The sequence below is a fragment of the Tursiops truncatus genome, chromosome 14 (assembly GCF_011762595.2).
Source record: "Tursiops truncatus isolate mTurTru1 chromosome 14, mTurTru1.mat.Y, whole genome shotgun sequence".
Taxonomy (NCBI): domain Eukaryota; kingdom Metazoa; phylum Chordata; class Mammalia; order Artiodactyla; family Delphinidae; genus Tursiops; species Tursiops truncatus.
This window is the reverse complement of record NC_047047.1, coordinates 77,475,757-77,488,937: the sequence shown is the minus strand read 5'-3', so window position 1 is coordinate 77,488,937 and position 13,181 is coordinate 77,475,757. Positions and strand designations below refer to the sequence as shown.

General features: G+C 37.0%; 1 protein-coding gene across 9 annotated transcripts in view; it reads right to left on the bottom strand.

Annotated features, from left to right (window-relative positions):
* The window catches only part of NBAS (NBAS subunit of NRZ tethering complex), a 339,915-nt gene that overhangs the window by 325,269 nt on the left and 1,465 nt on the right, over positions 1-13,181 (bottom strand). For 7 of the 9 annotated variants that reach the window (XR_004521674.2, XR_012325807.1, XM_033837994.2 and 4 more), the window contains exons 2-6: positions 13,090-13,144; positions 11,389-11,425; positions 8,508-8,585; positions 8,107-8,154; positions 3,535-3,578 (exon numbers count right to left, since the gene is read on the bottom strand). Coding sequence is in view for 7 of the 9 variants with exons in the window: in XM_033837994.2 (XP_033693885.1) it covers positions 3,535-3,578; positions 8,107-8,154; positions 8,508-8,585; positions 11,389-11,425; positions 13,090-13,144 (262 nt within the window). In the remaining 2 variants the exon portion in view is untranslated. Of the gene's footprint in view, positions 1-3,534; positions 3,579-8,106; positions 8,155-8,507; positions 8,586-11,388; positions 11,426-13,089; positions 13,145-13,181 lie in introns of those variants that run through there. The other 2 variants (XM_073791574.1, XM_033837997.2) reach the window with 2 other exon arrangements.

Genomic DNA, 13,181 nt, shown 5'->3' with positions numbered 1-13,181 from the left:
AAATACGGCTTCCTACCTACCCTTATTGTTCTAATTGTGGTATGTATACACACTTGCATACAACAGGAATAAAAAACATGAATATCATGACAATTACCCATAAACTTACATATGTCTATATAGATACACAAAATACATACATATATGTATTATGTATATATATACTCATAAATACACACACACTCATGAACTTACAAAATTAACTCACAAGAAACAAGCAAATACACTTCTTCATAGATTCATTCATAAAAATCTTTTTAATAGTTCCCAACTACCATTATCCACTTGATATGGTCAAAAACTGTGCGCCTTCTACGTGTCAGACACCATGCTCGGCACTAAGAATGCGAAAAAAAAAAAAGTTGAGTAAGGCAGAAGCCCTGCCTTCAATCTAATTAGGAATCAAACAAGCAAGTCAACAATTTAAAAAGGAAAGATTAGGCTAAGTGAAATGACATAGGTACAAAAAGTCCTACAGAAACATTAAGAAAAATGCACAAATCATGAGGAAGAGGGCAAGAAAAAAAGGTTTCCAAAAAAAGCTGATGCTTGAACTAAAACATGCAGAACTAATTAATTAAATATAAAGGTGGGAGCTTCTAGGCTAAAGGAACCATCTGTACCAAGGCATGAAAAATACAATGGGGATGGAAAACTGCAAGCTACTTTATACTAGATCACAGGACGTATGGCAGGGGTATTTACAGGACAGACACAGGCTGACTCGTGTCCTGAACTAGAAAATATGAACTGCATTCTATAGTCAAGAGTGAACAATTGAAAGATTTTAGGCAGAATAACAGTACTAGTAACAGTAATAATAGCTTAATGCCTCCTAAGTACTTAGTATGTCAGACATTATGCTAAGAGCTTTATATATATTAGCTCACATCATTTTTCCACAATCCATTCTATAGGAGTTTGCCTGTATTACAGATAATTGAGGCTCAGAGAGGTAAAGTAACTTGTCCAAGGTTAATATTTAGGAAGCAGTGGAGCCAGACTTAAAGGGTAATCTTGAGAGAATTCTCAATGAAGGATGATCAATTTGACAAGCAGGGTAAAGTATTGATAAGTGAAGGGCATATAGAAGAAAACCCTGTCAGGAGACTGTTGTAAGAAACCAAGTAAAAAAAAATGTTAAGAGCCTGAACCAGAGCTGTGATGGCTGAAGTGCACAAGCAGGAAGCAAGAGCCATTTAAACAGATTCGCAGGACGTGGTGAAGTTAAGATAAGGTGAGGCTTCTCCACTGTGTCACTCAGTGTAAGTGCAAAGAATTATTTCTCTCTCTCTCCCCTGATGGACTATAAACCCTTAAATCTAGGTAACCTATGTCTTATTCCTCATTGTAAACAGATTGCCTAGGACAATAGTGTCTGGCATATGGTGGCAACTAAATAAATATTTGTCAAAGTAAGAAAGAAGGGAGAGAAGGAAAAAGAAGAGAAACTGTCTAGATTTTTGGCTTGGTACAGATAATGGTACCACTGACCAGAGTACTGAGGGAACAGGGTTCTCCAAGTAACAGAACAGAAGGAACAGATTTTAAGAAGGGGAGGTAAATTTATATAAATATGTAGGAAATTTCACATTTGCTTTTAAGTGACAATATACACTATACGTAAAGCTAACTCCATAAGAACTCTATTACTAGTTTATCCACTAGTATATGTGGAATTGTATAAGAATAACGATTCTGACATACTAATACAATTAATATCACCACTTATACGAGACTGAAAACATTTTTAAAATATTTGATTTTTAATCTTCTGAACACATCTGGACAGCTGAGAATGAGAAAAATGAGAAGGAAACTGGCCCTAGGCCACTAATGTTGCATTTCACCAGGAACTTAAGACCAACCAGCCAGGGGGAATCCTCTGTCTTACCACCATTTTGCAGATTTCAAAGCTACCAATGCCTCCCTTCTCCTTGCTCTTTCACTGTTGATTACTTATTCTACCCTAATGCTGCTTTAAGGTAAAATATGTATACTATGTTCTTCCAAGTAAATGAGGAAAAGTCCATGGAAAGCACTAAATGCAGCGCCTGGCACACAGGAAGGACATGACAAGTGGCTGTGTCATCACCACAATGACTATGATTATCATCATGATGATTCCTACAACTACTCCACTGTTAAAGTAACACAAGGTCAGACAAATGGAACTGGAGGTCCTGTAAATAAAACATAAGTAATAGATGCATTTACCTAACAGTACCCACTTAATTGTTTTCCTCCCATATGGTTCTCCTACCTTTTCATACACGGCTCCCACAGATCAAAACACTCCCCCCTCTTCTCCTACCTTCTACTCATTCTTAAGGCTGCTTTCCAAAAGTCACTCTTTCTCAACAATCTCATCTCACACCCCTGGTTAAACTCTCACTCTGCTCTGTATTTTTCCTTCATCAGATTTATCAGTCTGTAAGTATATAGTTGAGGGTCTACATGCCTCGTGAGGTAAGTGGCCATGCCTTTTTGCTCACAATCATACCCCTAGGACCCAGGAAAATGCTTCACATACATAAATGATACTCAGTAAATTTTTGCTGAATCGTATATCAAACAATGATCAAATCCAAGATTATTTTTACTAGTCTATAACTCACCAACTCCTAACATATCTACAAATTATTTTCTGCATTGAATTCAAAATACAAATACTTTATCCCAAAACTGGCTTAGACTTTTGTAAAACAGTTTCAATTTCAAATCTCTCCAAAATTCAGATCTTAAAGCAAAACATTTACAGAATAGAAATCAGTTAAGATGCTTTAAAATTATTTTAATAAATTCATAATAATCCTTGTCAATAAACAGTATCTATTCTGACTTTTAAGAAATATTAACTGCTGGGACCTCCCTGATGACTCAGAGGTTGAGAATCCGCCTGCCGATGCAGGGGACATGGGTTCAATCCCTGGTCCGGGAGGATCCCACATGCCGTGGAGCAACTAAACCCGTGCGCCACAACTACTGAGCCTGCGCTCTGGAGCCCACGAGCCACAACTACTGAAGCCCACATGCCACAACTACTGAGCCCATGTGCTGCAACTACTGAAGCCCGCATGCCTAGAACCCATGCTCTGCAACAAGACAAGCCACCACAAGAAGCCCGGGCACCACAACAAAGAGTAGCCCCCGTGCACCGCAACTAGAGAAAGCCCGCGTGCAGCAACAAAGACCCAATGCAGCCAAAACAAATAAATAGATAGATAAATAAATAGATGAGGATTTTCTTTTTTTTTTTTGCGGTACGCAGGCCTCTCACTGTCGTGACCTCTACCGTTGCGGAGCACAGGCTCCGGACGCGCAGGCTCAGCGGCCACGGCTCACGGGCCCAGCCACTCCGCGGCATGCGGGATCTTCCCGGACCGGGGCACGAACCCACATCCCCTGCATCGGCAGGCGGACTCTCAACCACTGCACCACCAGGGAAGCCCAACAAATGAGTTTAAAAAAAAAAAAAAATTAACTGCTGCAGATTTGAATTTTTCGTTTTTTGACTATTTTGGAAACTCTTACCTTGACATTTCCCAATAATAGATGTAAAATCATCTTTTGCAGACCTGCAAAATATATGTAAAATTAAGACAACAGTTTTGCCATAACAACACTGCTGTGTAGTACTATAAGACATCACAAACACAGACCAGACAACTTCTCTAGACAACACTAACTCATTCCTTCTCTCATATGGATGGTTTTGTGCCTCAAGTAAGAGCCTTTCATTGGTGACAGTGTTTTCTTCCAACCTTCTTATTTCACTAGGAACATAGCTACATTAGGAATCTAGTGATACAAGCGTAACTGATTTTAAGCGCAGTCTTTTAATACAATAGAGATGCCTGGACCCTATCCACAAAGGCTCTGATGCAGTAAATCCGGGACGGGGCCCAGAGGCACAAATATTTTTTTTTAAAGCTCCACAGATTGATCCTGGTTAAGAACCACTGGTCTGAATCATATTGCAGAGTTTAATCACTTAGGGAGAAAAGTCTTGTTTTAACAAGTCAAATAGCTTTAGCAATTGACCATATTTATATTAGCGACCTACTTAATATCTGTGATATTGAAATATATACTAAAGTATTCTAATTATTATATCTTCAAAAATGAAAACTGGTAAACCTTCTAGAAAAGAATTTAGTAATAATTATCCAAAACTTTAATGTCCATAGTATTTGACGTAGCAATTTAAGTTCTACAAAGTTATCCCTAGGAAATAATTAGATATACACAGATATCAAGGCAACTAATGCAGCCTAAGTTATGAAAGAGAAAAACACAGCCAGTATGAAGAGATTAATTATTAGATTTTGCTATATATAATCAATGAAATATTATGCTATTACGATACGTGACATGGAAAGATGCTGACAATATCTTAATTTTCAAAAGTTATCAAGAAAAAGGTATCAAATAGAATGTACAGCATCATCTACATATATATATGTAGTATATATCTATCTATCTATATTTTTTACACACACAGAAAAGTGTCAGAGGACATACACCAAAATGCTGACAGTAGACAACTTTGGACAGTAAAATTTGCTGTTCTTCTTTCATAATTACTTAACTGTATTTTCTAATATTTGTAAAATAACTAAGCATTACCTTTAAAACAAACTTTACAGACTCTTTAAGATTTTTAGCCATTTATTAAAATATTATAACAAAATCCAGTTACAAATATGGAAATAAATTTCCTCAAGAAATTGGACTATTAGGCCTCTATGTGGACTAGAGCAGAAAGGACATGATCTCTGAAGTGAACTTGACCTGATTTCAGCTCTCTCGTGTAACCTGGACAAAATATTCAACATGATTTCATTTTCCTTTCAATAACACAGGATAAGTAACAGCAACTTCACAGCTTTGGGAAAAGATTAAATGAGACGTTACATATAAATTAGCATGAACTAGACCAAAGTAAATGTTCATTACTTTCATCCTTAATATAATCACAAATAATAGTTTGCTCTTTTTGCTGGAAAAGGGGAGGGAGGGAGGGAGACATAAATTTGTTTTGTCGAAACTTCACAGAATGTATTCACTTAAGATAGATGAGCAAACTGGGGGGAAGGGGGTGCCTTCTTTATAAGAGTCCCCTATTTTAATGCTTTTTGTTGTATTCTGTGATGGTTTCTTATTAGTTCCCATATTTATAACATATTACTTCACTATCTAGGAATAAAAGAAACATATATTAACCACCGATAATCCATAACCACCACCAAGTTACAAATTAAAGTAGCAAATCACAAGTCACCTTTCAGCCACGTGAGCGCCACGCACAAGCAGGTTAAGCACGCCACATTAGAGCAAGCTGTTAGAGTCGCTTGCCACTCACCACAGAACTAAAGCTGGGGAAGAGCAGCCCCAATTCAACCTGCAAAAGGCAGAGCTGTCTCCTAAACTAAAGTGTGTTTCAGCTTTGCATGTTTTCCACAAAAACCATTTCACATTTATAACTGCTTCCTAACATTGAATAATAACCCCAGATACTGTAATTATCTTTCATATTCTAATCCACTCAACAAATATTTACTGAATACTGGGTGCCCACTACTATTACTTCTGGAGCCAACTTAGATTGTATGTGCTCTTCACTGCGGTAGAGAAGACACGTACAGAGAAGAGAGAACAAACGTCTTAAATATTATTCAGGCACAGCCACTATTCATAGCATTGACTTCGGGGATCTACCTTGCCCTTTTTCTTTGCTCACCATCCCACATCTTTGCTCAAAGACACTTCCTTTCAGGTTACTGCAAAGTAAGTGTGGGTGTCTATTTTCAACAAAATCAACTGAGTGCCAACTCCGAACAAGTCAGCAGGCTTGCCCTGTAATGCCCTCCCAGCATCTGCTTCCCCGTCCCACTTGCAAACACACCACGTACTCATTAAACATAAACTAAGCACCTATTACATCCAAGGAAATATACAAGTGCTAGGAAAAAAGGACAGCCCACGCCTCCCAGGAACACACAGTATAATGGAGCTGTAGACTTCAAACCCCATCACTTGAGTTTCAAGCAAATGGCACCCCTGGAGCTGTGCAAAGCAATGGCCCTAAATATACTGGGGGAAATCCACATATAAGCATATGCGCATAGATGGCTAAAAGGCATGATCAAAAGGTAGCAGAGATTTGTAGATAAGAGCATGAACGATGAAGCTACGATGGCTGATTTCAAATCCTTGGGCAAGTTATTTAACCACATTGTGCCAGATTCTTTATTTCTAAAATAGAGAATAGTTATACCTACCTCATTGGCCTTCTGCAAGGATTGAGTTAACACATGTAACACACAATGCTGGATGTTAAAAAAAAAAAACAACGAACACAGTGGTGCCCAACACTGTTAGCATTGCCTTATCATTAAGTATAATAAATGTGTTAATTATTATAGGAACATAAAGGATCAGCACCTAACCAATGAGGGGAAGGGGGATCCACTGGGAATGAGTTCCTGGAAGGCTTCCTGAGAGAGCTGACTCTTCACCATACCAGAGTCTTTGAATATAGTAAGTTACAAAGCTTTTTTGCAAATTACAGACCAGATGAGTAAGACCTTGATGACCATCACTTCTGTTGCCCAGAAATCTTCCCTTACCACTTAATCTCAAATTCATGAGTGAATTCCTAAAGAGCTGGATATATGTATAAGTTTTATAAATATAATTTTACACACTAGTAATCCAGTAGCAAATGCTCTTACAAAAGCAAACAATTATTTTTTCTTTTCATCACAGTTTTTATTAACAAGTTCCAGAAACCCTTTGTCAAACTCTCCTTCACAAGCCTAAATATCAATCCCATCCCCACATGCATATTCCAATCTTAACACCTAAAATCATTCCATTAATGTTCTCATTTCATGGAAAGAAGATGGAAATTTTGATTACTAGCTGCTGTTCATAAAGAAGTCACAGATGAGCACGTTTCTCCAAAAGAAAAAAAAAAAAATTGACATCATTGCAGCAAATGGAGTAGGAAATGCTAGCCCATTTCTATGAACAATATCAGTTCAAACACTGTGCCACCTGATGCTCACTGTTGCTCTTAGAGAAAAGGGTCCTGCCTATTAAAGCCATGCCAGATGAAGAAATGAAGTTCTGAAAGGCTGTCATTATTGCCAATCATTTCTATCCTGATAGTTTTAAGAAGGATTACGGAGCCTCCCAATCTGAAGTCGGTGCCCCAATGGGGGCAAACCCTCTTGTCTACTCTCCCAAAAGTTGAGGGGTCCAGTTCCATTTGAATAAATGGAAAAAGAAATTTCACAAGCAGAAAGCTAAAACCAGTGTGCTAACAACTGAATGCTCATTAAATACTAGTTTTACTCAATAATAAAGTAGTAGAAAAAACTTTTGACTGGTATCTAGGCAACCTGAAATTTCTGCCTCAGTGCTTATCTTCTGAGACTCAAGAGTTAGGGCTCCCCTAAAGAAAGGAGCAGCCCCCACCCTCAGAGATGGAACACATTTGACTTCCTGCTGATAATTTCCCAGAAAATCAACTCGTTTTCCTAAATTAGTTGCTATTGTTGCTATTCCTTTCACAACTGATATACTACTTAAAAATGAAGTACATGGAAAGCCCAACTTAGAGACTTCTTCTAGATGTGTGTAATGCCACTGATGTCTCAAGAGGACAGAGAGTATCACTGGTCTCCAGTAACGTGAAGCCTTCGTGTTTTGCAAACCCATATTCCATCTACAGCTTTCTGCCAACAAGTAAAGCAACCTCTATTTTTTGTATACCTTCCTGAGCATCTGCTTAGCTGTCTTAGCAGTAACTGGTCAAGCAAGAGTGATTTTCAGAGTTCTGGAAGATACGCCTTTGTCTACTGAGAAAGTAAAATTTCTCAGGAGACAGCAGAGTGACCTGGGGAAGCAGAAGGCACACTCTGAGAAAGCATCCTTCATCCTTCAATTGGCACAAGTTGGTGCTTGACACCGTACAAAATTACATGAGTTACTAATAAAATTCCTTTAAATATACCCCCTTTAAAAATCTTAGTTCTCATAAATTAGGTAAAACTTTTCTCAAGGGAAATTTTGAATATGAATAATAGTAACAGTTACCTGATCTCCACACACTGATCTTGAACAGCAGCCAAAAGCTTCCCATTGCTTTCACGGGACAGAAAGAGAAACAAATTCCTATGTGAGTGTTTGCAGCCGTCTTCACCACAGATGGAATCATTTTAAGAAATTAAAATCATTTTCAAATTTGTTCATATCTTTAATTATCCAACTTTTTGACTTTATAATTAGATGAGTATATAGATACAAAAAGCATACAAAATAACTCAATACAGTTGAATTAACACATTTAAGCAATACTAATCATATGTGGCACAGGGAATTTATATACAATAAAAATCGAGACTGCAAGCCATAAGGACACCAAAATTAATATCCATAATGGAATTTAAATGGTTGCCCAGGCAGAGGAACATTATGTGAATTTTATGCATTCTTACCTTGCAAGTACCGAATGCCAGTTCACCTGTTTATTAACCAAACGAACTAGTCCATCAGGGAGCAGAAAAGGTGCAGGGCTGAAACCACAACACATCAGCTAACTTAACATCTAATCACGGAAACCACGTATAAGTAGGTAAACATTATAAATAACATATAGATCTATGGCAAGCGATAAGGATTCTTTTCCATTAGAATATAAAAACTGAATACTGGCAAACCCAAAACCAAAACTTACTAATTGGACATCTGAAACTTGACCACATACATTTCTCTATTTCCAAAAAAACCTGGTGATGTGTTCAATGAAATAAATTTTTTATTTTTTCTAAGGAGAAGATACTGAGGGTGCCAGTAACATAGCAGAATGAGCTTATAAGAAACCCCTCCTTGGGAGGGAGGGAGATGCAAGAGATATGGGAACATATGTATATGTATAACTGATTCACTTTGTTATAAAGCAGAAACTAACACACCATTGTAAAGCAACTATACTCCAATAAAGATGTTAAAAAAAAAATTCTAAGAAATGTTTGACATCTTTGCAAAAAAGAAAAAAAAAAAAAAACCCCTCCTGCAATGCACACCTAGAAATTCTGGCTCAACTCTAACGAAAACATATTCTAATGTACAGCTAAACTCACAAGAAAGAAATCTCCAAGAACTACAAATGCAAAGAGAACTGAAAGTCAGGGTTGGGTACAGGACAAAGAGAGAAACAGAACTCAAAATGAGAGTTAACACCTGGGAGAGGAAATGAGTTGTGGGCCACAGGAAGGACAGCAGCTGGAGGTGAGACTCCTGTGGGCCACAGGAAGGACAGCAGCTGGAGGTGAGACTCCTGCAAAGGCCAGGACTCTCAAATGGCAGTGCTATCAGAGAAGGGAGAACTAGACAAACGTCACCACAGGCCCAGGGAGACCTTCCAGAATCTCATCTCCGCCTAGAATTCTGGTCTGTGGGGGGATGGGAATGAAACCTATGAAAAAATCAAAACCCCAATCTTTTACTGAATGCAAGATTGGACTGCGATTTCACTTTACTCATGTGACACAAGATGCCCAGGCATAAGCTCACGATAGCATCATTCACAAAATATGTAAGGAAATGATCCACCATACGTGAATCAGAGATAAATTAGAGGAGTAACACATGAAGAAATCAAGAAAATAGGTGGAAAAGAAGCAGAAAGAAAATAATTTGACTGGGGGGGTGGGGACAGGAAAATGAAAAAAATAATAAAAACACAAAATAGGATAAAAAATATTAGTAATTTACATTCAGTATATTCATGTTCATTTTTAAAACATGAAATATTTAATGCCATCAGATAGTTACAGAAATAATAAAGATGAAACATGCAGGTGAATGATACAATCAACATGAGAATGATAACTCCCTCTGGAGGGGAAGGGTGGGGAAAGGTTGGGCAGAGTGTGGGAAGAGGACCTGAGCTGTAACATCTTGCATACAAAGAACAACAGGGCTATCATCTGAAGCAAACACGGCAGAACAGCAACAACTGCTTTAGTTCAGATGTGGACAGAAATCGTAACAGGTTTATTATATTATTGTCTATAATTCTCAGTCTGTTTATACTATTTCATGATTGAAAGAAAAAAACTTGAAAAGAAAAAGCCTCTTGAAAGAAATATTGGCCCCGAAACCTTTTAGGTACAATTACCATAAACTCAAGAGCAAAAAACTCAACTACAAAAAAAAAAAAAACAAAAAAACTCAACTACAAGCTTTTTGAAAGAAACATACCACAGGGAAGACGAGATAATCACCTCATGGTGTGCTCACTGATGGTCTGTACACTGATCAACGTGGCCAATGCAAGGAAAGGGACTTCTTGGGAGAAACATACCTCCTGATGCCTGATCTTAAGGCGTTTACACATTGGGCAAGGCTTGTATCAGAGGGAGCACTTGGAAGTCCTCCTTCTTAACAAATAACAAAAGGACTTACTGTCAAGGAGTGACCCAAACAGACGTATCTTCTGCCATCCCTTTCCACGGGTGCTCAGCACTAGCAAGTGTAGCCCGGTGACACCAGGAAAAACAGCCTAGCTCTTACACTCCCCTCCCCACCTCTACCCTCTCCCTCACTCAGTTCTCTATCACACCCAACACCCCCAAAAATAAGATAAAATTCAATAAGGAATTTAATTTATGCACACACACACACACACACACACACACACACACACACACAGTAAAAGCAGAAAAGCACTGGAGCTAACCTCAGAGAAGAGCCAAAGGTCCCTTTTATAGAACTAGAACTCTATTATCTCTGGAGCTTTTAAGATTAGATGTCCTCGAGTAAAAGGCAATCTGTGGTAAATAATTCTATAAAACAATTCCTACACATGCATCTTGGTCAGAATAATCATTTCACTGTTCCTTTTAAAGGTGAATATTAGCGCCAGGACTAAAAACACACTTAACATCCAAAAGACTTAAGAAGTTCCCAAGAACTGAAACCTAAAGAACCTTCCCTGATGCATAGCAACTGAATGAATATTAACCACAAGAGTCGATATAACAATAAGAACAAAAAGGCTTTTAAAAAGATACACAAGCACAGATCCATCATGTGGGCATTCAAGATAAGGCTGAGAACACTGAGAGAAAGTAGAAATTGCTATGAGATATTCCTAATAATGACTAAGGGATCAAAAAGTACCCTACTTTTACTGAGAGATCTTGTCAGGGTAGGCCAAATGTTTGAAAGGTCTATCTTATAAATTGGGTTCACCTGAATGTCAGTATCCATATCACAATCTGGGATTCAATTCTGAAAACTTAAATCATAAATACAAATAATATTGTTTGTATTTGCTGCTCATACTGTTTCTCTGAAGAATTCATGACTCACCTGTACCAGATATATTGGCTTAAAAATAATAAACGATCTGTAATAAAAAGAAACAGCAAAGCCAAATATGAATGAGTTATGCTTTAGGAATCATTTTCAATTTTAGATTTATTGATAATAAACCTGAAATATACTGTAGACTGAGTCATCACAAAACAAAACATGGAGAATACAACTCTTGACAAGAATAAATATAATCTAATATACACTATAACTTTTACATCATATATTGCTTTATATTAAGTCCCAAGTTTGTGTTATTCAAAGAACTTTGAAGTATTTCGTAACAGTACAACAAGTAAAAGTGGTTTGAGATGCTAAATTTCTCCTAACAGGCTTTAATAAAACCATGGAGTAGAAGTCATAGTAATCACCCATTAAAACCTAAGTATTTGTATAAAGGTTAAGATACCATTTTTCACTTTATAACAAAGACTTAAAAAATAATAATATTGCCTAAAATGGGGAAGTCCATGGGAAACAAAATCTCTAACACACTATGGACAAGCAATGTTTTATATGATTCCATTTAAAATGTAATCATGTGTGAACCTGTGTACATGGTTATGTATGTATCAATAGCAAAAGGTCTGAAGGATAAGAGATTATCTCCAGGTGGTAAAATGAGGAATTATTTATTCTAATTTGTGGTTGTCTATATTCTCTAAACTTTGTACATTTTATTACTTGTGTACATTTCCTAAATTTTCAAAATTTCACATTTGTGATAATGAAAATTGAACATGCTAGTACTTCTTGTAACAGAAGATAAAACTATTTTATCTTTATCAGAAGATAAAATTAGAGTTAATTTCAAGTACTCAACTCCTTTGAAACTGAACCTTCTCTTTATAAGTAGCTGAAATTCCCCAGTATAATAAGGATGGGCTTTGGATCCAGAAAGAAATGTAGTCAATCCAAATGCATGACCTTGGGCAAGTTTCCTCATCTAAAAACATAAATTCCTAACACACCTACCTTGTTGGTCTGGTAAAGGATTGCATCAATAAATACACATAAAGCCCTCGTAACACCAGCTTAATCGGCTAGTGCTCAATACTTTCTCAGATCTCGTGAGCTCATACATAACGTCTGTCGGGAGTTAAACGAATGTCCTGGTTAATCAAATTTGTAATTTGAGTGACTCTAAACAGATGTATCTGAAACATCATGTAAAACACTTAAAACGGTCTGTCGGGAGTTAAACGAATGTCCTGGTTAATCAAATTTGTAATTTGAGTGACTCTAAACAGATGTATCTGAAACATCATGTAAAACACTTAAAACGGTCTGTCACTCCCTTTTCACCGTCGATGTCCGTAGATTCTCTGAGTGGGTTTGATTTTCTTCATTTCTTCCAGAACACATCCATAATGGTTAAACTCAGGCCATACTTTAAGCCGCATTAAAAATGTATGTGTGTAAACATATGCATACATATGTGTATATACACACATATGTATACTTATAGACATATCATATATATCATATATGTATATATGCATTTTTTATAAAATAAAGCTTACATAACATTTATGCTATTCATTTTTAATCAGGCTCTACATTAAAACTCAGAAGAACACATTTCAAATCCCTAAACTTCCTAAAACAGCAGTTATGAATAGAAAAAAATAAGAATGAGAAAAAAATTATCGGCTAACTGTATCATTATATGTAGAAAAATAAATGTGCTATACTTACCCCTAATTGCTTTTGTGATGATAAAGGATGCACCATGTTTCCGGTTGCCTCTAGGCTGCAAATGGAAAAACAAAAACAAATACATTTGAGAA